Source organism: Arvicola amphibius, chromosome 2 (genome assembly GCF_903992535.2).
Source record: "Arvicola amphibius chromosome 2, mArvAmp1.2, whole genome shotgun sequence".
NCBI lineage: Eukaryota > Metazoa > Chordata > Mammalia > Rodentia > Cricetidae > Arvicola > Arvicola amphibius.
In genome coordinates this window covers 117,438,846-117,464,203 of record NC_052048.2, presented here as the reverse complement: position 1 = coordinate 117,464,203, position 25,358 = coordinate 117,438,846, and the positions used below count along the sequence as shown (strand labels likewise).

Below are 25,358 nucleotides of genomic sequence, written 5' to 3'. Positions count from 1 at the left end.
AGTAAATTTGTTTGGCAGTAGTAAACATAATATTGTCCATTTCTGTTCTTAGCGTTGTGACAAAATTCATGAAAGAAGAGCTCAAAGAAGGGTCTGGTTTATCCAATTTCAGAAGTTTCTGTCCATCAGAAAGCATTGAGCAGCAGAGTCTCTCATTTCAAGATGGTCAGGAAACATAAGAAAGGGAGTACAGGAAGGAACCAGGGAGAAGATAGTGTTCTCCAAGATTCACCCCATTCCTCAGTAACTTACTTTCTCCAGCTGGCCTGCTTCTTCCACCCACCGTTTACCAACTCCCAACAATGCCATGGCAATTATGAATTCATCAGAGGCTTAATCCGTTCATTAGATCAGAGGCTTTATGATCTGACCATCTCTGGAAATAGCTTCCCAGACACAAGTTTGCTTTACTGTTATCCCAATCATTTCTTAATCCAGTCCAATTAACAATCAGAATTAGGCACCACAGCCATTCTTGAAATACACGATACTGACAAGTCATGGTCATTTCATTAATAATTTATAAGACTCAATATCTACTGTGTATGAAGACTTGTACTAGGTATATAATAATAGAGACTAGATTTTGCCCTTCCTGTTATCACTAGAAAGCAAATACTTTGAAATTAATCTTTATGGGTGTGGATGTATGTATGTGGTGTGTGTGTGTGTGTGTGTGTGTGTGTGTGTGTGTGTGTGTGTGCATGAGTAAGTGAAGATGGATGTATGTGTGCTACAGTAGTTGGGTGAAGGTGTCAGTCCCTGCCTCCCATGTTGTTTGAGGTGGAGTTTCTTGTCCACTTCAGGGTATACCAGGCTAGCCAGCCCCTGAGATTATGGACATTCTCCTGTCTGCCTCTCATGTCTCCAGGAGCAAGATCACAGGGGCACTGTCCCCAGCTTTACATGGATGTTGGGGACCTGAGCTAGGTCTTTACACTCGCATGGCAATACCCACTGAGCCATCTACCTAGCACAGATGCTAAATAGCTCTCAAGAAAAAAAAATCATAATTGATATTTATGTCTCTGCAGAAAACTTTCTTTTCCTTTCACTAGCAAAATTTGATTAACAAGGTTTTGTGAATTTGTTTCTCCTTGAAATCTAATCACTGCCTTAGAAGACGAGTTAAGGCAACAGAAGTACAGAAATTCCTCTGCAATAGGATTGCAGTTAGCACAGAGGTGACAGTTGTCAGCGTAGCTCCAGTGGAGCTTGCGATGTGTCTGGTAGCGGAGTGGGTGTTTTGGTAAGAAACTTCTAGAGATAGCTAAAAGATCTACGCTTGTCCAGTTGTTTATGGATAGTCTGTGTCTAGTTAAGCAAAAACTCAGTAAGATTCGTTTAAACTCATTAAATGCTTGAAACATTTTCACAAAAATTAAGGATGATCCAGGTCCAAAGGATGCACTTGGGATATATCTGTAAACATGTTCAAATATTTAAACCTTCTTGATAAATCTCAATCCCTATAACATCCTGCCTTTTAGAAAGTGCTGTCATTTGCATCCTTAAGTGACTACATGTGATGACAACAGATATTCTGTACCTTTATTGTGTACATGGAGCTATAATATGAACTACCTGTGTCATCTGAATTTTTCTAATGGATACATGAATAAAATGAGAAAGAGATGAAGTAAATTTTAATGGCATATTTGATTTAATGTAACATATCTTAAGTATTGCAACATGGAATTAATGTAAAATTTATTTGGAGATACCCTACATTTTTCTAACCATAGATGTTACTGAATGAAGTATGTATTCGATGCTTGTGCTCCATCTTACATTGGACTTGCAACATTTCAAGTGGCCTTTCAATGGCACATCGTGTTATCCACCAGTTTTTATTTTCCGAATCATTTGGAGGTTTTTTTTTTTTTAAAAAAAAAGCCCAGCAAAGCATAAAAAAAATATGCCCAAATGCCATCACTACTTTCTAATTGGGGGTGTAAGTCCGTTAAACATGGTGGCTATATCTGAACAGCAGTGTTTTATTGCTTGATGTGGGTTATTAGCCATTGCCTCTTGATTGAGGTACCCAATGGGCTTTGTGCGAAACACATTTATTCTTTCATAATCCTCTGCATTTAACCCAACAACACTCACGTATTTCAGGCAGACTACCAGCTACTTATCACAGGATAAATTCCAAACTACATCTTGATCTTTACACTCTATGGCTCCTGAGAAGCCCATTGAGCCTCTACACTGACTCTCTACTTAACACAATTCCTCCTTCCACACTCACCTATTGGAGGCCTTTGGATAGTATGGTGTAGCCCACATAAGAGGGCGGAGATCCATCTCTTGTCAGCAAAAGGTATTTTAAACTTGCAACGACAGAGTACTGTAATGTGAAAGGAAGTAGCAGCTGTAGTTGCCTTCCTTTTTTTTTTCTTTTAAAGAAAACATTTAATTGAGGTGGTTCACTTGCTTATAGTTTCAGAGGTTCTGTCCATTATTATGTTGGAAAACATGGCAGCATACAGCAGACATGGTACTGGAGCTGAGAATGGTACATCTTGCAGGAAATAAGAAGTTGACTGAAACTCCCAGCAGTATCCAGAGCACTAAAAATCTCAAACTCTGCCCTCACAGTGATGTACTTACTCCAACATACCTACTCTAACAAAGCCACACATCCTAATAGTAAGACTCCCAATGATATTATGGGGACCAGTTACATTCAAACTGTTGCCTTCCTTTTGATAGATTTGTCCACTTTCCCCATCTGTACCCCTTTGTCATCTCTTTTCTTTGTTATCCCCCCCCCCTCTCTCGTGCTCCTGGGCAGCCCTGGGGAGCGGAGAGTCAGAAGTTTACCATGAATATTCTGGGCATCCAAACCAACTGTCTGGGCGAAGAGTGGCAGTGAGCACTGGTCCAATCACAGGCCACCCTAAACTTGGTTGAAATTTCACCTCGTGGCTGTGTGGTCAACACCTAGCACTCATCCCTTAATTAGCACTAGATGCTTTAGCATTGTACTTTCCATATTTATTTTGGGATTTGCATTTAATCAGTCTCTTATATACTTCCATCAATCTATAAAATGCCTCAGCCGTGATTTGAATATACCGTCCATTGAGTTTGTAAGAACACATGCTTCTCTAATTTCATCTTGTCTTTTGGCCAAAATGCCAAATACAGCATCAAAGTCTTACTTTTTGTTCTTAATATGTGTTGACCGGTAGTTTCCAATCTGTTGATGAACACCCCTGTGGTGTATGAAGTTCTATATGGAAGAATGATAACGTGAACAGTACCAGTCTATGAACTAGCAAACAACCCATACAAAGTTACCAAGATATGTGCCAATGACTGGACCACAATGTCTTAAAAGCATCAAGACTTCTGACATTTCATCAATTTTTAAATACCAGTGCCTTTTAATGTGTTAATTATGATTCCTATCCAAAGGATTACTTTGTTTTTATGAATTGATGACATGGTGAGACTTAAAGCTGTTTCCCAAAAGGCAAATATAAAGATTTGTGTATTTTCTGCCCTCCCTCACCTGTAGATGCAACAGTTGGAGAGGCAAGTTATCGATGCCGAACGCCAAGCAGAAAAGGCTTTTCAACAGGTAGAGTATAACTTAATTTTTACGTATCTCTATGCATATAAAGATTGTTTAGTATCATTTAATCTTTACCTGTCTCTGTGCATATAAAGATTGTTTAGTATCATTTAATCTTTACCTGTCTCTGTGCATATAAAGATTGTTTAGCTCAAGGTAGTAAGACAGCTGGCAACATTCCTGAAAATCTCATCATTTTGACTGTTCATGAGCTTAATCCATAGAGTGGAAAAACTGAACTCTATTTTGCTCCTTTATATATTTTCCAAGAGGAAAAAGGACTTTAAAATACTTTACTTTTAAAGTCAAATATAACTTTTAATAGAAATCCCATCTGTAATTAAATTTTATATATAAGTATGTTCATATCAGCTTTATGTATAATAATAAAGAGTTGAGAATGATATGAATTCCATATTGTAGAAGAGTGAGTAAGTAAACTTAAAGTCAGGAACTGTTAAACAAATATTTCAAGTAATCTTACTGAAAATTAATGGAGAAAATGCTTAGAATTACATTAGGAAAATTATGTACAAAGCTATATATTTCATATATTAATATTTTTTTATTAAGAAAAACCAAATCCATGAGTTTAAAAGTAGTCTGAGAGGAAACTAAAGTTTGCTTGAATTGTAGCATTAAGAAAGATTATTTTGCTGGGCATTGATGTCACACGCCTTTAATCCCAGCACTTGGGAGGTAGAGGCAGGTGGTTCTCTGTGAGTTCAAGGCCAGCTCGGTTCGCAGATTGATCTCCAGGACAGCCAGAGCAACACAGAGAAACCCTGTCTTGAAAAGTCAAACAAACAAACAAATGGAAGGAAGGAAGAAAATAAAGATTTTTTTCTGTATTCTCATTGGTTCTTTAGATGCTGATTTGGCAAGTCGCTTCGCCCTTCTAGTTTAGTTTAAAGTTCTTCAGTCCATAGCTTCTCCTTTTATGAGAGCTCTCCATCACACTCGCTCAGACTTACATTTCCAAAAACTTCAATACAAAATTCTTTCTTTTTTTAATTGACTTTTATTGAGCTCTACATTTTTCTCTGCTTCCTTCCCTGCCTCTCCCCTCCCCCCTTCAGTCCTCCCGCAAGGTCCCCATGCTCCCAATTTACTCAGAAGATCTTGTCTTTTTATACTTCCCATGTAGATGAGATCTATGTAAGTCTCTCTTAGTGTCCGCAATGTTGTCTAAGTTCTCTGGGATTGTGGTATGTAGGCTGGCTTTCTTTGCTTTATGTTTAAAAACCAGTTATGAGTAAGTACATATAATAATTGTCTTTCTGTGTCTGGGTTACCTCACTCAAAAATAGTATTTTATAGCTCCATCCATTTCCTGCAAAATTCAAGATGTCGTTATTTTTTCTGCTGTGTAGTACTCCATTGTGTAAATGTACCACATTTTCCTCATCCATTCTTCGGTTGAGGGGCATTTACGTTGTTTCCAGGTTCTGGCTATGACAAAGCTGCTATGAACATAGTTGAGCACATATCCTTGTGGCACGATTGAGCATCCTTTGGATATATACCCAAAAGTGGTATTACTGGGTCTTGAGGAAGGTTATTTCCTAATTTTCTGAGAAATCGCCACACTGATATCCAAAGGGGTTGTACCAGCTTGCATTCCCACCAGCAATGCAGAAATGTTCCCTTTTCCCCACAACCTCTCCAGCATAAGTTGTCATCAGTGTTTTTGATCCTGTGTATGGAGGCTTACCAGGTGTGGCTTTGCCAGAGGAAGTATGTCACTGGCAGTGGGCATTGAGACATTAAGATATGACCCTACTCCCAGCTTGCTTTCTCGGCCACATGCTTGCTGCTCCATGCTGCCCCGCCCCCATGCCTGCCTGCTGCCATGCCTCTGTCATATGGTGATGGACTCTCATCCCTCTGGAATCATAAGCCCAAATAAACCTTCTTTCTATAAGTTGCCTAGGATATGGAATTTCATAACAATGATAGAAGTAACTAATACATATACCGAACAAACTGTCAGCACCAATGATCTGATGGCCCCCATGATGTTAGAGGGTCAAGGCAGTCATATTTATGAGGATGTTCCAAAGGCTCGGCGGTTGTTACCCCCTGCCTCAAACCAATCAGAGGCCATTCCTGTCTTGGGGAATCTGAGCAGCTCAAGTCTGCTTGAGCTAGTTCTTTGCTGCAGAACAGCTTAGGAATTTCAAGATCAAAGAGAGAAAATGATTCAAGGATATGCTGAGTGGGAGCAAATAGGAATTTACCCAGAAGGAAAAAAAGCTCCTTAAAGTATAAAGTATTCCACACTGAAGGACCTGTGTGTAGATATTTGTAAATGTTTATTTAAACCACTTTGAATTTGTTTTTTTCTCTCTCTTTCTCTCCCTCCCTTCCCCCCTTCTCTTTCTCTCCCTCCCTTCCCCACTCCCTCCCTCCTCTCTCTCTCTCCCCCTCCCTTCCCCATCCCTCCCTCCCTCTCTCCCTCTCCCTCTCCCCTTCCCTTCCCCCTTCCTCCCTCCCTTCCCCCCTCTCTCTCTGTGTATGTGTTAAACAATTTACTTTTATTTTATTTTATGCATTGGTGTTTTGCCTGCATGTGTGTCTGTGTGAAGGTGTCAGGTCCCCTGAAACTGAAGTTACAGACAGTTGTGAGCTGCCATGTGGGTGCTGGGAACTGACCCCGGGTCCTCCTGAAGAGCAGTCAGTGCTCTTAATGGCTGAGCCACTTCTCCAGCCCCCGGGTCGGTGTTTGATATTGGCCAGTCTCTGAGTAGCTAAAATTCTTGTCTGGTTAAGGTTAAATGAATGGAAAAAGAACTGGGCTGTTTTCCGTGTGCTTGTGGCAGGACATTTTAAAAGGGCTGCTTGTTTCTTCTGTAAGCGTTTAGCTTTTCCGTAGACATCTTGTTCATGGTGATTACCAAGGAAGGCTGGGAGTCCTGGTCAAAATATGACCAGCTGGCAGGCAAGATGCCTGTGACTATTTTGTGATTCTTTCCCTGAGACTTTGCACATTGGCCAATATTTTTCTTGCCTCAGAAAGTTGTTTATCCAAAAGTAATAGTCACTTTTAAAAGATTCAGACGACAGTGATACATCCAAGGATCTCTGTGGCATTTATGCATAACACAAGAACGTGTTCTTTGCCATAAAGACATGGTCCTAGCTGTCCAGAGCTATAGACCTTTCCTAAGCAAGGAAAGGGCAGTTTCACATGGCAACCAAACGTGGCTGCTCTGACCTAATAAAAGGAGACTGAAGTGTTTATCTAGCTATTCTTTATCAATAAAAACTCGAGAGTCAGCTATGGGGTAAAAACCTGAATGATCAGAGAAGTGATGGAGGAGTGACCAGTGGCCTCTTCTGTCTCTCTAAGCTCCACCCTGCTACTTCCTGTGTCTCTCTGTCCTGAGTCCTCCAAAACCTCTGTGGCTAATTTTAGTCAGCTAGTAGCTAGCTCCACCCTCTGATTCAAAATAAATGTTATTGTTAGTCTCAGGAGTGTCAGAGCGTGATCAAAATATCCCATCATAGTAGACTATAGCTGAATGTCGGCCTCTGCTGTCACGTGCTTTTGGGGAGCCAGACCTTGCACTGCTTTGACAAATAGCGTGAGAGAAAGTGTTTACAGGAGAAAGATCATTTCTTGGCTCACTGTTGCAGTCTGCGGTCGGCTGGCTCCCATGGTGAGGTAAAGCATCATAGCAGAGAATGCTGGTGACAGAGTAGAGATGTTTACCTTATAGTGACAGCAAGAGAGGGTGTGGGCTGGGCAGAGGAGAGACAGACAGAGAGAGACAGAGAGACGGATGCACACCGAAAATATAAGAGTGCCACCAGGGAACAAGAGCTTCAATTTCGTGCTCTCCAGTGATCCTTCCTTCAGCCACAGCCCACCTTTCATCGATAATGCCGTCAGGTTATGATTCCATCAGTGGATTATTCTATTACTGAAGTCAGGATTCAGCCACATCTCAAGGGCTGGGTCCATAGGTCTAAGACCCAGCCTTCAACATATGAGCTCGTTGGGAGATACTTCATATGTAAACTGTAAGGTTACTTACTTATATTTTGCTCACGTTTTTCTCTCTCTGGTCCATGCGTATGGTGTGTGTGTGCACACACATGTGCACACATGCTCATGTGCATATAGAAACCAAAGGTCAGTGTCAGGTGTCTTCCTCACTTACTCTCTTCCTTTACGTTCTTTAAAAATGTGTTCTTTGGGGGAGGGGCTTGTGTGCCTGGGGTGTGTGCTACGGGGTGCATTTTGTGTTTGAAATAGGGGGTACGCCATGTCCCGTGGGTCCAGCGCCGGGTTTGACCGCCACATTACTATTTTCTCTCCCGAGGGCCGACTCTACCAAGTAGAATATGCTTTTAAGGCTATTAACCAGGGTGGACTCACATCTGTGGCTGTCAGAGGAAAAGACTGTGCAGTAATTGTCACACAGAAGAAAGTACCCGACAAATTACTGGATTCCAGCACAGTGACCCACTTGTTCAAGATAACCGAGAACATTGGCTGTGTGATGACTGGGATGACAGCTGACAGCAGATCCCAGGTACAGAGGGCACGCTATGAGGCAGCTAACTGGAAATACAAGTACGGCTATGAGATTCCTGTGGACATGCTGTGTAAAAGAATCGCTGATATTTCTCAAGTCTACACACAGAATGCGGAGATGAGGCCGCTCGGTTGTTGTATGATTTTAATTGGTATTGATGAAGAACAAGGTCCTCAAGTGTACAAGTGTGACCCTGCAGGCTACTACTGTGGCTTTAAAGCCACCGCAGCAGGCGTCAAACAGACAGAGTCAACCAGCTTCCTCGAAAAAAAAGTGAAGAAGAAATTTGATTGGACATTTGAACAAACAGTGGAAACTGCAATCACATGCCTGTCTACTGTTCTGTCGATTGACTTCAAGCCTTCAGAAATAGAAGTTGGAGTAGTTACAGTCGAAAATCCTAAATTCAGGATTCTCTCAGAAGCAGAGATCGACGCTCACCTTGTTGCTCTAGCAGAGAGGGACTGAGTGCTGTCAACACTCTACCAGATCCATGAGCCACTTGCCTGTGTTTGCTGACAGCAAACACACATCACAGAGGCCCTGGGTTGAAGATGGAACCTCTCCCACTCCTCCTGCCACTGCGCTGGTTAGGACTGTATAAATAAAACTGTGCTTTTGGAAAAAAAAAAAAAAAAATGTGTTCTTTGGTAATTTCATAGATGAATACATGTAGTAAGATCATATCCACCCATGCCAACTTCCCACCTCCAGCTTTTCCTGGACCACCCTCAACAATTCCAGCTCCATCATGCCGTCTTTCCTCCCACCTTATTTTTCTTCTTCCCCTCTGAGTCCAGTTGGTTCCATTATGCACATGGGTGTAGGACAACATCCTCTGGAACGTGAGCATCCATCCATGGGCCACAGGACTGAAGCACACTGACTTTCCCTCTCCTAGTGGCCATCAGCTGCCAGTAGCTACTCAGCTAAAGGTGGGGCCTAGTGTAGCTCTTCATTCTCCATGGTAGAGTGTTGACTGGCTTGATCTTGTGGCAGCAACCATGGTAGGAGTTAATGAGTGTGAGGGCCCGGTTGTGTCCTGAGACGTTTCTCAAGCCATCTTCCCGGACCTCTGCTCCTACACTCATTCCCCTGGACTCCGAGTCTTGGTAGGAGGAAGGGGTGTCTGTAGAGATCCCACTTATCGCTGCACACTCTGCACACTCTTAGTTACTTCTCTGCACTATGACTTCTCAAGAGTCTGTTAACCTCAGACCACTGTATAAAGAGGCTTCTTTGATGTGGTCCACCTCCTGTTGTGAAAAAGATTCCGTTATTGAACCCAGAGCTTATGGATTTGCCTGGACTGGTGGGCACTGAGCTCCAGGAATTTACCTTTCTCCTCCCTCCCAGCACTGGGCGCTGCCACACCCAGCTTTTATGTGGGTGCTGGGTATCCGAACTCAAGTCTTCATGCTTGCACAGCAGGCACTGACTGAACCTCTCCGAGCCCACCGTCTTTCCTGAGGTTTACCTTCTATTTATTCCCAGGGAGGGACTGGCATACTGGTGTTGGGCTGTACTTCCTAATTCTCCAGCTGCAGACTATCCTGTTTATAACTGGGAAACTGTTTGGAGTATTTACTCTCTATTTTTCCCCTGCTGGACTATTTTCCATGGAAAATCTCTTAGGTAATCCTTTGTCTTCGGTGTGAATTTTTATAGCTTATCCAAACAAGACCACTTTGTTAAAAAATCTAAACCTAAAGCCACTTAAATTGTTATTTGAAGAGCAGAATATGTTTTCCTCCTCTGTTGAAACTGCTTTTGTTTTCAAAGCTTCCTGCTGTGTGTGTGTGTGTGTGTGTTAATTAGAATGGTTTTGGCATCTGAATCCAAGTTACATTTACACAGTGAACCCACATGAAACCTGGTATTCATGGTTAAAAATAAAACCAAACACCTCCAGACTTCCTTCTGAAACACTCTTCAGTCAGACATGTTTGGATGTCAGCTGACTGTAAGGACTCATAACGATTGCTCTGATGTTATTGAAGTGATGGAAAGATTTGCTTTTGTTTGAACTGTCCTCTTCAATTTCTCAGATGCATTTGGTTTTTCTTCTTTATGCTTGTGTGATCGCCAAGCTTCTGATAAAAATTACATCCTTCCCTATTAATACTATAGTGATATTTATTTATAGAACAATGTATAGCGTTCTCAACACTTTACTTTCTGTCACTAACACTTCCCTTACTTAGACCTTCCCATGGAGTCTCGGGTGAGGCTTCCAGTGTGTTAGCTCTCTGCAGTGCAGGGATTGGGTCTGTGATCTGCAGAGAGAAAAGCGTCAGTCAGAAGGTGGTAACTGAGTCGACCTCACTGAGTTAGGTAGATTCACACAGTCTATGTGATGAGCAGACTTGGCACATATGGCATTTGCAGATTCCATATGTGTCTGCGTGCTTTGCAGAAGATCCAAGCAGGGTCTGTGTAGTTTAGACCTTAAAAAATGAGCTGGGCAGTGGTGGCGCACTCCTTTAATCCCAGCACTTGGGAGGCAGGGACCGTCAGATTTCTGTGAGTTCGAGGCCAGGCTGGTCTACAGAGCTAGTTCCAGGACAACTAGGGCTGTTACACAGAGAAACCCTGTCTTGAGAAAACCAAGAAAAACCAAACCAAAACAAAACAAACAAGAAAAGATGAAGCGTGGCTCACCCGCCAACCTCACGCCTGTTCCTCACTAACTGTACAATGTATTGTTGAGTTGCATGTGTCTGTGATTACACTTATTGTCTCTTTCCACTGAAGTGTAACTTGGATGCAGGAAGAGATTTTGACGGTCTCTTTTATTCACTGATGTCTTCCTGCAGGAACTGGAGAGCATTCATTAGGCAAATGAGACTAATGTGTCCTCACCGAATGCCTTCCATTGCCTTCTGCTCATGGTTTCTGTTTGTTTGTTTTTAATAATTTTGTTATTTGGGCTTTAAATTTCTTTGGTTTTCTTTTCTACTTTTTAAAAAAATTATTGACCCGCCCATCTAATTTGCATTCACCTCCCCATCTTATCTCACTACTCACCGTCTTCCCTATGTTCCTTTCTTGTCTAAATATGGGGGATGGGGCTAGAACCTTCTGCTTCTACATGAACACTTGGCATATGTTGCTCTGGAAAGCATGTTCCTTCCTCCCTATGTAAATGCAGCAGTCTGGTGACCTCTGGTACTAACTCTGAAGGTAACACCGCTTGTCAAAACAGTCTTCAGATTTTTTTTTTTTCGAGACAGGGTTTCCCTGTAGTTTCTAGAGCCTGTCCTGGAACTAGCTCTTGTAGACCAGGCTGGCCTCGAACTCAGAGATCCGCCTGCCTCTGCCTCCCGAGTGCTGGGATTAAAGGCATGCGCCACCACCGCCCGGCTCAGTCTTCAGATTTTAAAGTCCTAATAATACATTCTACCTTTCTGCTTAATATTTTCAGTTTGTGATACTCTTTAAGAACCTAATGTTAAAGTAAAATTCTAAGCTTAAAACTATGATATTTCAGTATGGCATAATGTTATTATTTTACTCTCTGAATTTAGGTTCAAGTTATGGAGGAGAAACTAAAAGCAGCTAATATTCAAACAAGTGAGTCAGAGACTCGGCTATATAAGAAGTGTCAAGATCTGGAGTCTATAATGCAAGAGAAGGATGACATCATTCAGAACTTGGCACTGCGTCTTGAAGAGCAGGTTAGGAAAACTGAATCATCAGTCGTATTTATGTGTGCTCCTTAATGTGCAATTAAAGACCTAGCTGAGGTCTGTTTATCTGGAGGGAAACTCTTACTGCTAGGATTATGTCACATATGTTGGTAAAAGGTGCAAGTAAAGGCCCAGCAATACCACTTTTGGGTATGTACCCAAAGGATGCTCAGTCGTACCACAAAGGACATGTGCTCAACTATGTTCGTAGCAGCTTTGTTTGTCATAGTCAGAACCTGAAAACAACCTAAATGCCCCTCGACCAAAGAATGGATAAGGAAAATGTGGTACATTTACACAATGGAGTACTACATAGCAGAAAAAAATCATCAAAATCTTGAGATTTGTAGGCAAATGAATGAATCTAGAAAACATCATATTGAGTGAGGTAACCCAGACCCAGAAAGACAATTATGATATGTACTCACTCATAACTGGTTTTTAAACATAAAGCAAAGAAAACCAGCCTACAAATCATAATCCCAGAGAACCTAGATAACAATGAGGATCCTAAGAGAGACATACATGGATCTAACCTACATGGGAAGTAGAAAAAGGTAAAATGTCCTGAGTAAATTGGGAACATGGGTACCATGGGAGAGGGTTGAAGGGGAGGGGAGAGGAAGGAAAGGGAGCAGAGAAAAATGTATAGCTCAATAAAAATCAATTTAAAAAGGTACAAGTAAAAATACCATTTCCTTCATATCTTGGGTGACTCAAGGCCTTAAGGCAAGATCTAATACTTTTTATTATGTGTATATGCACATGCGTGCGTGTGCGTGTGTGTGTGTGTGTGTGTGTTGCTATGTGTAGAGGTCGGAGGACAACTTACAGGAGTTGGCTCTCTCCTTCCACCACGTGGTGATAGAACTCATGGCATCAGGCATGGTGGCAAAGGCCTTTACTCATGGGCCATCTCTCTGGTCCCAGATCTATAATAGTTTTTTAGATGTGTCAATGCTATTAACACTCAGACTTTAGAGTTTAAATGTGATCTTTTTCATTTGGAACTATTTTGTTTATAAAAGGCATTTATGTCCCTAAACTGCAGATAGTGGGGGCATGCCTGTAATCCCCGAATCTTGGAGACTGATGCCGGAGGATCATTGGAGTGAGGCCAGTCTGGACAGCATAAGGAGTCTATCTAAAGAAAATGTTTCCAGACCATTGTACATATTTATGGTGTCACTAATCCTCCGTCTACTCAGGAATGTAGCGTTCTCAGGCGGCTTATATGAGCATGTAGAGTTCTTTAAGTCTCATGACAAAAATTCACTAGGAGTTGGGTACAATGGCTCATCTCTGTCATCCCAGGATTTGAGAGGCTGATGCAGGAGGATTGCCATGAGTTTGAGGCCAGTCTGGGCTGCAGAGTAATACCTTATCTCAAAAATCAACGCAAATGTGTGTTAGTATTAAATGACTTCTTAAGTGGCCATTTAATATCATTTAAATTTGAGTACTATGTTTGTCAGATGCTTTAAAAATTTCATTTCTCTATGGGGTCAGTGTTTTAGGCTGCTGTTTTTTTGGTTTCTAGCAGGCCCAACCCCCACCCATTGTGATTTAGATGCTGCTCACATTCTCAGCCATTTTGTGACCAGAGCTGGGTTTTAAGGCTGTTGAACGTGAACTAGAATTTCTCTGTGTTTGTTTTTCTGGATGTTTTAAAACTAGTGTCTGAGAGAGAAAATAGCCCTTCTCCTAAGCAGTTTTGCGTTCTTCCCCTGCCTTAGTTGATCCAAGTCTACTGGTCCAGAAATAGTTTTTTTTTGTTGATATATTTAGGGGATTCACTTTGTTGTGTGAGGGAGTACCAGAGAGAGAGAGAGAAGCACTGCACGAATTAGCAGTGCTTTTGGTACTAGGCAGATACTTTCCTGTTGTTTCAACAAAACACCTCACCAGAGCAACTTGGGAAAAGAACAGCTTATTTCATCACCCAGCTTGAGGGTACAGCCCATCACCTTCTCCTTTTGTTCAGTCCAAGTCCCCAGTCCATGGAACTGTGCTGCCTGAATTTAAGGTGGGCTTTCCCATTGATTAACCCTGTCTAAAAACCCCTCAGCCATGCCCAGAGGTTTGTGCCCATGGAGCTCTTGGATCGCATGAAGGACGGTCTGGTGTGTCGTCACATCTGCGTGGCCTTTTGACTCCTTACTCTGTCTGCTGAACAGTTTTCCTTCCTTCCCTCCTCTATGTCTTTCTGCGCTAACAAGATCTTCCGTTTCAGGCTGGCCCTAGACCTCATGATCCTCCTGCCTTAGCCTCCAAGGACTAGGATTACAGGCATGGACCGCTTTGCCTGACAATTTTGGCTTTTAAAAATGTGTTTGGTGATTTGGAGGTAAATGCGTTAACCTGGAAACAGTTCTAAGTGGATTTGCTTTCCGTATTTGATGATGTGATGTCTCCAAGCCAGGGAATTTATGTCTGAACTAAATAAGTTGTTTGTTGATGTTATTTCAGAAACAAGTAAGAATACAAGAAGCTAAAATAATAGAAGAAAAAGCGGCTAAGATCAAAGAATGGGTAACTGTTAAGTTAAATGAGGTATTTATTGCTGTTCTTTTCCTTTATTACTTATTTTGATTAAAGTCTTCAGAATATACAACTATGAGGAGGCATAAAATTCTGATCAGTTGGTTATAGTCCTATATTTGGAAAACTTGGCATAGACTGCTTTCATTTTAATACCTATTATACTTTAATATCATTGTATTTTTAAAACTGAAATATTGGTAGACTCATGACGATGACTGTAAACAGCCATATTATAGAGGGTTAATTTTAAATGGTTATGAGTATTACATGTACATGTTATAAAGTTTATAGGTTTGGTATCTGAGCAGCACAGATTAAATGCTGAAATAGTTTTAAAATCATTTTACAGTTTGAAATGCATAGGGTTGAAACCTTTAGCTCTGGACAAATCAGTATTGATGACATGATTGTTAAGGTTGATAATCAGTGCTGAAAAGTTCACAAGCTTGCAAATAGAGTAGTTATTTATTGCCATTCTCTAAATTTTATAATTTTAGTGTATTTTAAAAATGTTATCCCTTGGGCTGGAGAGATGGCTCAGAGGTTAAGAGCATTGCCTGTTCTTCCAAAGGTCCTGAGTTCAATTCCCAGCAACCACATGGTGGCTGACAACCATCTGTAATGGGGTCTGGTGCCCTCTTCTGGCCTGCAGGCACACTCACAGACAGAATATTGTATACATAAAAATAATAAATATTTTTTAAAAATGTTATCCCTAGACTAAAGAATATCATTTTGCTCTTTTAGCTGGAAGTGGAGAATCAGAATCTTCGTTTCATCAACCAAAACCAAACTGAAGAGATAAGAGCCATACAATCAAAATTGCAAGGTACATAGAGTTTTCATATGATGGCTTAGCTGGATTTATTTGGCTGGATGGGAATTTAATATTATTTTGCTCGTGTTTTAAAGATCTAATTATGAATATCATGTAGGATGCAATTGTCAGTAAATGAAAAAGAATTTCTCCGACAAACCAGAAGTCCTGTACCCAAGAGATGTTGGACTGAGGAGTAAAAGGCAGAAAAAAGATGAATAATGATATATCAATTTATCAAAGTGGCTGTTATATAGAAAAACATGACTGCATAGTAATTTTGCCTCTCTCCCCTAAATGACAATCCATTTAAGGTCCAAAGAATCCATCTTGCTGAAACTACATGTTAATGCTATCCTTGCAGTTCAGGGGTCACAGGCATCTGGTGCCAGCCTCCAGTAGCATTTGGGCCTTCCAAGGGTGTAGCAGTACTTCCCTGTTATCTTGTCAGAACAGAGATGGTAAGATGAAGCCGAATGGTAGGGGTATTTGTGTTAGAGGTTTGTACTTCAGAATTCCAAGACTTACTCTCTGGCCTTAGCAAAGAATAGATCCTTTTAGTGGGATAAACCAATCAGAAATATGGTACAGCTAGCTATACCTGCTTTGAGGGCTTCATGCATTCTGAACATGCCCTTGAAGTTGGTGTTCTTTGAAGGCAGCTGCGGGGTGTTCTGTGGGTTCTCGGATGCCTCCTCTGGTTGTTACAAATGCCTCAAAACTCTGCTCACTCACGCGTTATCAGCTGGGATTACAGGTGTCAGCCACTGCACACAGACAGTTTGTTTAGTGCATGTTAATACTTGCTTCCACTTCCTCCATCTGAACGATAAAAAATAGGCACTGCCATTACTGATCTGAAAGTCTACATTGAGAATTAAGTTTTCCTGTTTTCGTGACACTCACCTCTGAAATAGATTGGATGTATCAATTCTAGTCCCAGAAGATTGTTAATTTTCCTGCTCTCCCTGGCTTACAATTCTAGTTTTCATTCGTGGTCTCTTGGGTTTTGTATACTCAGAGGTTCTGATCCTTGGAAACTAGGCTTAGACTAAAACATAGATACCACACACACACACACACACACACACACACACACATACACACACACACACGTGTGTGTGTGTGTGTATGTTAGATTTAATGTGTTTGCATATTATGTATATATTACATATGTACATATTACACACAGGTAGGTGTGTAGGTGTGTGTGTGAGAGTGTACATGTGGTTGTTTGGCAGTGTCCACAGAAGAATGATTCTAGGATCCCTAGGGAAACCAACTCTAAGGTTGTCCTAGGTCCTTAAATAAAACAGCCCAGGATTTACATGTAATGTGTTATACACATTCTCCTGTAACTTTAAATTGTCGCCAGATTACTACAATGCCTAATAAAAGGCAAATATTGTGTAAATATTTGTTAATTGTATTTTTAGAGACTCATAGTAATCTGTCCATATTCAGTATAGTTTTTTTTCAAAATATTTTTGATTCACAGTTGGTTAAATCCACAGATGCAGAATTCATGGAACTGATGATCAGCTGTACATAATCATTACTACACTATTTGAATTAGTCTGGGATAGATGAGCAACATACAGAATTTTAAAGATACCTCTGAAGGAATATGCTATAAATACTTTTCTTTATTATCAGTTGCTATTTAGCATAACACATGTCGTGTTCTGTTGCCTTGATTTCTTCAGGTATTTTTCTTTCTGGGACTTGCATGCCTTTGATCTTACAAGCAACAATGTAAAGAGTCCTAAAGATGGATTAAAGCAGTGGTTCTCAATTTGTGGGTCATGACCCCTCTGGGGTTGCACATCAGATATCCTGCATATCAGATATTTATAGTATGATTCATAACAGTAGCAAAGTTATAGTTATGAAGTAGCAATGAAAATAATTTATGGCTGGAGGTTACCACAATACAAGGAACTGTATTAAGGGGTCACAGCATTAGGAAAGTTGAGAACCACTAGATTAAAACCATGATTAGCAATCTGAGGACTGAACTCAGGTCACCAGGCTTGGAAGCAAGCTTTTACCCACTGCCCTGCCCCCCCGACACACACACACACACACACACACACACACAAAACCCCACAGATTTTGGGCTCTTGTGTGAGGGTTTCCATTCACTATACTTAAATAAAAGCTGAAATGCAGTCTTTTTCTTTTCTGGTATTGAGTTCCGTGTCTAACAAACGACTATGAAAGGTTCATCTCCTGTTCCGGGGGATCTGACACCCTCACACAGACAGACATGGAGGTAAAACACCAGTGTGCATAAAATACAAATAAATACATTATATTAAAAAAAGCTCATCTCCATTTTGCTTAATGACCTTGCAGAACTCCAAGGCAAGAAGGTGTCCTGCGTGGCCACACCAAAGCTCTCAGAAGGGCAGCGCCTGAGCGGTTTGACGTTTGGGTGCTTCTTGTCCCGAGCAAAGAGTCCTCCTCATGTGGTACGATCTGAAGAAATGAGCAAGATGACATCCAAAGAACCCGAGTTCCCCGAAGAAAAATGCATAGAAGGTACTTACAGATTATAGCCATCTACCTCGGCATTTTTGAAAAAGCCAAATCATCATTCACAACGATTAATCAGAATTAAACTTGATTCGAGACCAGCCTGGTCTACAAGAGCTAGCTCCAGGACAGGCTCTAAAAAAGCTGCAGAGAAACCCTGTCTCAAAAAACCAAAAAAAAAAAAAAAAAAAAAAAAAAAATTAAACTTGATTCTCCCCAGCGCCTCAGTACTTCAAGGGAATATTTCATAAGAGCCGTACAACACTGAACTTTCTGTCATCTTGTGTCTTATGTAGGTTTTTGCAAGGGGCATAGGGGAGCTATTGATTTCCTCCCATTTTCAGTGCTTTTGCCTGCAGCAGGTAGAAAAGAAAGTTCAAATATGAAAGGTTATAATTCTAACTACAAGGCATGCATTTTAACCTAGTTTCAGATAAGAACTCTGTATTTATATTCATAGCTTCTTGAAAATATTTTTAAAATTACCTAATATTTTATAACATAAAATTAATGCTGGCTTAACAGACACATAAAGAAATGAACACCTTTGGGCGGGAGGCGTACTTTGATAATTGCTTTCTTTGTTACTTCAGAGAAGAAAACATTGCCTAGATAATCCCACCCAAGCCCTGCGTGAGGATCTCCACTCTTCGTTTTCACAGCTTCCCTCCACGTTTTGCCTGGTGGTGCAGCCTGACCGGAACACCTCAAGTGCAATCTTTTTTGTTAGCTTTTCCCAATAGTTGTAAGGAAGGTTGAGTTTGCAACTTAGCTACGCTGGTTTCCGGGTTCCTTCCAACGTGCAGGGAAACTGCTGGCGGTGGAAGTTGCTGCCCGGCGTGGTTTTAGCATTCTGTTTTTCCAGGCAGAAGGCTGCCTGGTTACCTATTTCTTGCTGTTACTTTGCCGAGAAGCCGTTCTCCTCTCCTTCCCACTGTTGCAGCAGGCAGCTGAGTCTCACCGAGTTTGCCTGTGCCAAGCTCTAGTTCGTTTGAAAATGTGACTGGCAAGCACGGCACAACCTGAGGGCGTGTGTGTGCCGCCTCTCATCAGTTGTGAAGTTCATATTTATGTTGTCCAAGTTCCTTTTCTGTTGAGTCTAAGGTGCTAAGTCATTATTTAGGAAGCTGTTAGTGCATTCCATTTCCCACAGTGCCAAGAAATGGAACTCATATCTAAAGACACTTAAGGGTTTCTCTTACCATTAAAATACATGTTGTAGCTGTACTTAAACCAAGAGCAGATGAAAGTTTTTCTGTGAATTTACACATTTTATGTATTGAATTGTGGACACAAAGTTTGTCTCTTTTTTGTTTTTTTGGGACAGGGGTTCTCTGTGTATCGCTGGCAGTCGTGGAACTCGCTCTGTAGACCAGGCTGGCCTCAAACTTACAAGATCTGCCTGTCTCTGCTGCCTGAGTGCTGGGATTAAAGGTATGTGCCACCCCCAGCTGGCACAAAGTTTGTTTCTTAAATTTTGACTTTGTTTTTATGTTTAGACTTATATTATGATGATTTTGAAGGTTAGTGGAAGAAAGGTTGTCATTTTCTTCACTTCTAAGATGGAATTTATGGTGTTTGATTTTTGTTTGTTTGATGGCTTCTTTCTCTGATGCTCAAACTCAGCCCACTTCACACTCTGCTCTTTCTCTCTTTAGGTTGTTGTCAATTTGTTCCCCCAACATATTTGTTTGTAAAAATCAATTTACTTTTGATACAGTTAAATTGAAGTATAAGGATTTTATGCTTTTATAAATCCCACATTTTCCAAACTTGGTTAAAAAGGCATAAAACTAACCAAGAATAGTTTAAGTTGATAAATTCGCATGAAATTGTTCGTCTCTAAAATGTAGTTATGTCAGGCAGGGTAATGCATACATGCAGCGTAGTTGCGTGAAGGCTTCATGATTAAAGGCAACCTGCCACTGTGATATATCTCCCTCTAGAGATGGAAATTGCAGAGAAGCCTACTGATAACCACGTGCAAGAAAACAGAAGCCAGAGAAAGTTGCATGAGACCCCTTGCATCTCAGAACAGAACCGGAAAACGAGAGCAAGCTTTGCCACGGATGGTGGTACATCCCAGACTTCCGGGGCTCCAGGGACTGATTGGAGTTCAGACGAGGAAGACGGAAGCAAGGACAGATCCAAGTCCAGGTGCACATCCACCCTTTCGAGCACACGTCTGAGAGGGCGTGCAGTGTGGCAGGATGGGCAGCGAAGCGTATCTCACCGCATCTGATGACAGCAGTTCTATATTCGAAGAAGAGACCTTCGGCATCGCCCTGCCAGAGCACAAGAAACTGTATTCTTGGCAGCAAAAGGCACCATGGAAGGCTCAGAATAGCCTTGCAAAGGGGAATGCTCAGGCAGGTATAAAGGAGCAAGACAGTTCCTCGGATGAACTGAATAAGAAGTTTCAGTCCCAGAGACTAGATTATTCATCCTCATCAAGTGAGGCCAACACACCAAGCCCTATTTTGACCCCAGCTTTAACCCCAAAACATCCTAACTCACTGCCTGGGAAAGGAATGCAGTTAGTGCCTTCAGCCTACCTGCCACCCCCCAAAGCTAAGGATCCCCAATGTTTTCAGTATAAGTGTGGCACTCACCAAAAGGCACCTGAGCCAGCCACAGTTATGCTCAGAGCGGATGTTTGGCACGAACAGGAATGCCATAAGCATGATCCGGCCGCTGAGACCTCAGGAGACGGATCTTGATGTCGTTGATGGTGACAGCATGGAAGTTGTGGACAGCATGGACATGGGCTGCGACGACGGCGGCTTGTTTTCCTGTGACTCCCTGGATTCTCCGTATGTGGACGACCAGGAGACCAGCGAGCCCACAAAGAAGGCGTCCTGCAGCAAGCCTCCCACACCTCCCCTGCACCGCTTTCCTCTTGGGTAATTACATTCCTGTGTGCCACACACACGGGGTTCTTCTCAGCCCTCGCCCTCAGGTTTCACACCCCCCGCCCGTTTCTTTTCAAATACGGCATTGTTCTGGCAAGTTCCAGTTTTCAGAATATGGCTTCCTCTTCTCCTCCCCAACCATGTTCTGAAAACAAATTGAGAAACAAGACAGATGGGAATTCAAAAACTGTAACTTAAGTTTCAGATAGGGGAACTGGAGGGCAAATGAGCTTTTCAGTAAAGACTTTGGAATTCGGTTTATTCACAGAGACCCAAGCTAGAGCTAGTTCACTCCGACTTCCTCCTGGGGAAGCAAGGTCAGGGCCTCTGTAAGTTGTACAATATGAAGATGCTTGTTTCTTATGGGGGCTCCTTCTCAAGGGAGAGAGAAACGGTGCTGGGCTGTGCATGCCAAGGAAGAGAAAGTGAACGGTTTTGAGAACAGTAGTGTTCAGTGACTAGAGTCCGCATACAGATAGAGACAGGATGGGGTGGGGAGAAGGGCTCCCTCTAACTGACAGTTTGGAATGGATCCTGAAGCAGCTCGTAACTCACTGGTCGCCGTTCTGAGGTTTGCTACTTGTTAAGAAGAGAGGTTCTGCTTTACTCTTCATGCACTTAGCAATCCACTACTTCAGCTCTAGCATCCTCCCACGATCTAGCCGAGACTGAATTTTCTATGGAAACATTGACTGTGGCTACAAGACTAACCTGTCAGTGATGTGATATTTCTTAGGAATGTCTACCTCGCGTGATTTAAAAATACATATCTTTAAACTTTAGCATTTATTTATTAATAGGAGGGTGAGCACGCCATCGTGCACACGTGGAGGTCAGGGGCAGCCCACAGCAGTTGGATCTCTTGTCCATTCAAACTCAGTTTGTCACATTTGCCTACAAGCACCTTTCGCCCCTGGGCCATCTCACCAGCCCCAATATTTTATACTGAAAATTAAGCGAATTGACCTGCTTTGTAGACTTGAATTTTCCTCCCCATGTTGGCACAACTTAACCTCTGGCTTCAAAAGAAACATCTGGATTACCACGTATTTTGGATTTGGGAGTCGTGTTCTTTCTTAGGGCTATCTTATTTGGTAGCCGCTGTAACTGTACGCAGATTATAGCAGCCATGGTCTCCCTAATAGAGATTCAGACTTTGAGATGAGTCTGCTTTTTATTTACTTTCAAGAGAACATTTTTTTTCATTCACTGTCCACATGAAACTGCCTCTTGTTTATTGCTCAATTCTGCGTGACCCAAAAAAGCAGACACAAATAGCATGCGAGTCTCTGGAATTCTAGTTATGATGATGCCCTTAGGCAGTAGTAAGTTGAAATTTGGCTTCTTTTGTTACGTTGAGATTTTCAAAGACCATGTTAAGCTTTCAAGTTCATTTTATTTGGCAATTTTACCATTTTGCTCTTGAAACTATTTGGTCCTGGAAAAGCAGTATTGCTTTTCAAACGTTCTAGTGAACTGACCGTGGGCGAAGGGTCCTAGGTGTCTTCAGGTTTCTAGGAGATGTCCTAGCTGCCTCAGTCAGTAAGACACTACTTTCAAACAATCCCAGTTGAATTGGAGTATCGTGCGGGATTTTAGTCACTCAGGCGGGACAACCTGTGATCCAGCAATACCTCTGATGGCCCGCTCTTTATAAATCTGTGTCTGGCTTGGCTTGTCCTCTTATCTACAGTGACTCTCTTGCTGCTTTCCTTCCTGCTTCCTGCTGTCTCATGCTCAACGTGGATCCCAGCTGCCCTGAAGCTCCTGCTTAGACTGCCTTAGCTTTACAGACTTTCTGTCTGACCTCTGCAGTTAGTCTCCGAGTGCCAGTCCCACATGTTCAAAGAAAGCGCTCCTTAGCTACTCTTCCTGGCACTCATCCATCTAAGATGCCCCCATCATCAGTGATCTTGTGCCCGTTACTGTTGCCCCTGGCAAGCCTGGAGGAAGAGCATGCGCCAGTTGCCTCCTTTGTTCTGGGTCAGGCAACTGTGTTCAAGTGTAGACCTTCTATAAAACGTGTGGTGAGCTGTGGCACTGGGAGCCACTGGGGTCCTTTTTCTCAGTAAGCAGTGATGCTAATCTTACAGTACCCATTTCAGAAATTGTTTTTTTTTTTTTTTTGGAGAAGAAGAAACATAATAAGCTACTTTTGGAACAAGATAATAAATGCCAGTGTCATTCTCAAGTCCATTTCTTATTTGATCCAAAGTCTACTTTCCTTTACTAAAATGCACTCTGAAGTAAGAAGGCAGTAACGTCCAATGCTCTGCTATGATTCCGAATGCAACTTTTTTCCTTTTCTCTCTAACCGTGGTAGGATATTAAAGAAGATACATGTGTAATCAATGACTATAAACAGTTTTTGGCTTTATGTTACAGCTATTCAATGTTTCTCCCCCATTATAAAGTTCTGTAACCACATATAGAATGTTAGAATATTAAAAGTGGTGTTTGTCTATGGTCAGTAATTATAAATAAGCTTTCTCATGATCTTATATCTTCTAAAGAGGTCAAGACACCAACCAAACGTTTAGGGACAAAAATAGTGTAATAACTAACGAATGGGGGAATCTCTGCAAGTCACTCACAATGCTGTGTTTTATTGGAACTGCTGCGTTTTGTGCTAGCACTATACTTCTTCAGATAATAATCTGAAAAACAGTTGAAAAGTATTATGTTCCGTGTAATCATTTCTTGGCTGTAAGCCCCTGGTTCAATCTCTCTTTTATATTAGGAAAGCAGAATATACGCTGTAGCCAAATCAGGCATTCGAATGTCTGAGGCCTTCAATGTGGAGAATGCTAATAAAAGTAAGTGCTTTGCTTGCAGTGTTGCGAGTGTACCTCGAGGATGTGTGCATGCCTTAGTTCAGAGCAGATGTGGGGTGCAGCCACTGAGAGGCTCTGGGTTGATGAGCTCATCGAAGCCATCAGAATCACAGAAGCAGAACACAGGGCGATGATTATCAGGGACTGGGAAACTGGGGAAGGGGAGATGCTTGCTCTTGGATTTCAGATTTCAGATGAAAAGTTTCCAGAGGTCTGTTTCACAACACGGTGGGTAAGCCCCACCCTAGCAAATTACACACTTAAAATGGTTAAGCCGGGGAATCCAACTGTTTGTGACTTTAAAAAACTGTAATAAAAGGGGTTTTAAAGCTATATGATTTTGTATTGCTGTTTCACTAGGCAAGACCTTCCTAAATGTCTTTGGAATAATTGGATTATGTAAATGTTCAGGAAATGGTTGCCTGTTTGTCTTCAAACTGGTGTTCATCGTATTCAGGGAAATGCACAAGTACATTCAACCCTGATGGAGAAGGTGCTCTACTATGTTTTTACACCAAGAAGGCAAAGTAGAGAGACATGGGCATTTTATCTGTTGAAATTACAAAAAAATTATAAAACTATTGGCTTCTTTCTCTTTTCCCGATTTCCTTCAAAAATTATTATAAAAACAATTATCCCCACTAGAAAAAAATATAGCCAACACTAGGTAGGTAGAGGCAGGAGAGGATCTAGAACTAAAGGCTAGCCTCAGCTACATAGTGGGTTCAAGGCTAGCCTGAGTTACATGAGACTTTCCCTCAAAAACATAAAAAGAAAAAATAATTCACACAGAAGTTTCTAGAATTCATGGACTTCCAGTGGTTCTCTCTGCCTCCACCTGACCTACTAACTCATCTAGAGAGGTAACCTTGGCCTTCTGTCCTAGTTACCTTCATCTCTTAGCATTCAGGAAAGTCTATATTACCCATGATCACTGGAGTCTCCTGGCAGGGCTTCAGCATGGTGGTGTCTTAGCACCAAGTCAGAGGCAAGGCTCCAACCTCGAAGAACATCTTCAAAGGGACCACTTACTGAATCAGTCAGAGGTCACTGATGTTCAGTTCTTCACAGCTAAGCATGAGTGAGAGGCTCAAGAAATAAAAACATGGTTCTTGCTGTCAGAGAGCTTACAGTCTAGTGGAGGAGCTGCCAACACGAGGAAATAATGGCCCACGAGAAACAGAAGATCTGTAACTGTGTCTGGTGCCTCTAACCCCAGCAATCAGGAGGCTGCGGTAGGAAGATCTCTTGCTAGTTTGATGCTAGCCTAGGCTCCACAGTAAGACTCTAAAAATCAAAAAGTGCAGATGTAAACCTAGAAATGTCATAATTCATAAAACAATGTGACTAACCACCTGCTAATCTGATTTTTTTTCATGCGTAGTCATAGGAAATAGGCCAGTGGACTAGATGGAAGGTTTTTCTCTAATGCTGTTTTCCATTTCAGATTCTGCGGCCATGGTTTCCTACTCCGCATCAGGCCTTTATACATCCCTGATATACAAGAATATGACGACCCCGGTGTACACAACGTTGAAGGGGGTAATGAATGCACCTCTCGCTGTTAGACATATGGGTGTCTTCAGGGCGTGCAGGGAGACTCCCTCAAGCTCAAGACCCATTGTTGTGTAGAGGGCAATGAATGCACCTCTCACTGTTAGACATACGGTGTCTTCAGGGTGTGCAGGGAAACTCCCTCAAGCTCCAGACCCTGCTTCTAACATCTTACACAGCCCGCCACCTTTGTAGAGCATTAGTATGTCATAAACAAGAAGAAATGAAGAGGCCTGGAGAAGGCGATGGGGATGTGGTTCCTCCTTACCCCTGCCTGAACTGTTAGCATTTTATTAATGATGCAATGGAAACTCCCAATTTAGAAAGGTTTGTTTTCCTG

At 41.8% G+C, this 25,358-nt stretch overlaps 2 protein-coding genes across 2 annotated transcripts in view; both read left to right on the top strand.

The window, feature by feature from the left end:
- The window catches only part of Plekhh2 (pleckstrin homology, MyTH4 and FERM domain containing H2), a 108,031-nt gene that overhangs the window by 31,252 nt on the left and 51,421 nt on the right, over positions 1-25,358 (top strand). Inside the window, 10 exon segments of the mRNA XM_038319033.1 lie at positions 3,530-3,592; positions 11,658-11,807; positions 14,289-14,372; positions 15,111-15,192; positions 17,539-17,724; positions 19,665-19,905; positions 19,907-20,279; positions 20,281-20,637; positions 23,371-23,446; positions 24,912-25,006. Of these exon segments, the coding sequence (XP_038174961.1) occupies positions 3,530-3,592; positions 11,658-11,807; positions 14,289-14,372; positions 15,111-15,192; positions 17,539-17,724; positions 19,665-19,905; positions 19,907-20,279; positions 20,281-20,637; positions 23,371-23,446; positions 24,912-25,006 (1,707 nt within the window).
- LOC119806930 (proteasome subunit alpha type-6) lies at positions 7,796-8,759 on the top strand. Its single transcript, XM_038319034.1, has one exon. It carries the CDS (start codon positions 7,858-7,860, stop codon positions 8,596-8,598), a length of 741 nt encoding a protein of 246 aa, XP_038174962.1. The 5' UTR covers positions 7,796-7,857; the 3' UTR covers positions 8,599-8,759.

What these genes read in the sequence shown, in the direction of transcription:
- LOC119806930 (XM_038319034.1), top strand. Translation starts at nt 7,858, where the DNA reads ATGTCCCGTGGGTCCAGCGCCGGGTTTGACCGCCACATTACTATTTTC.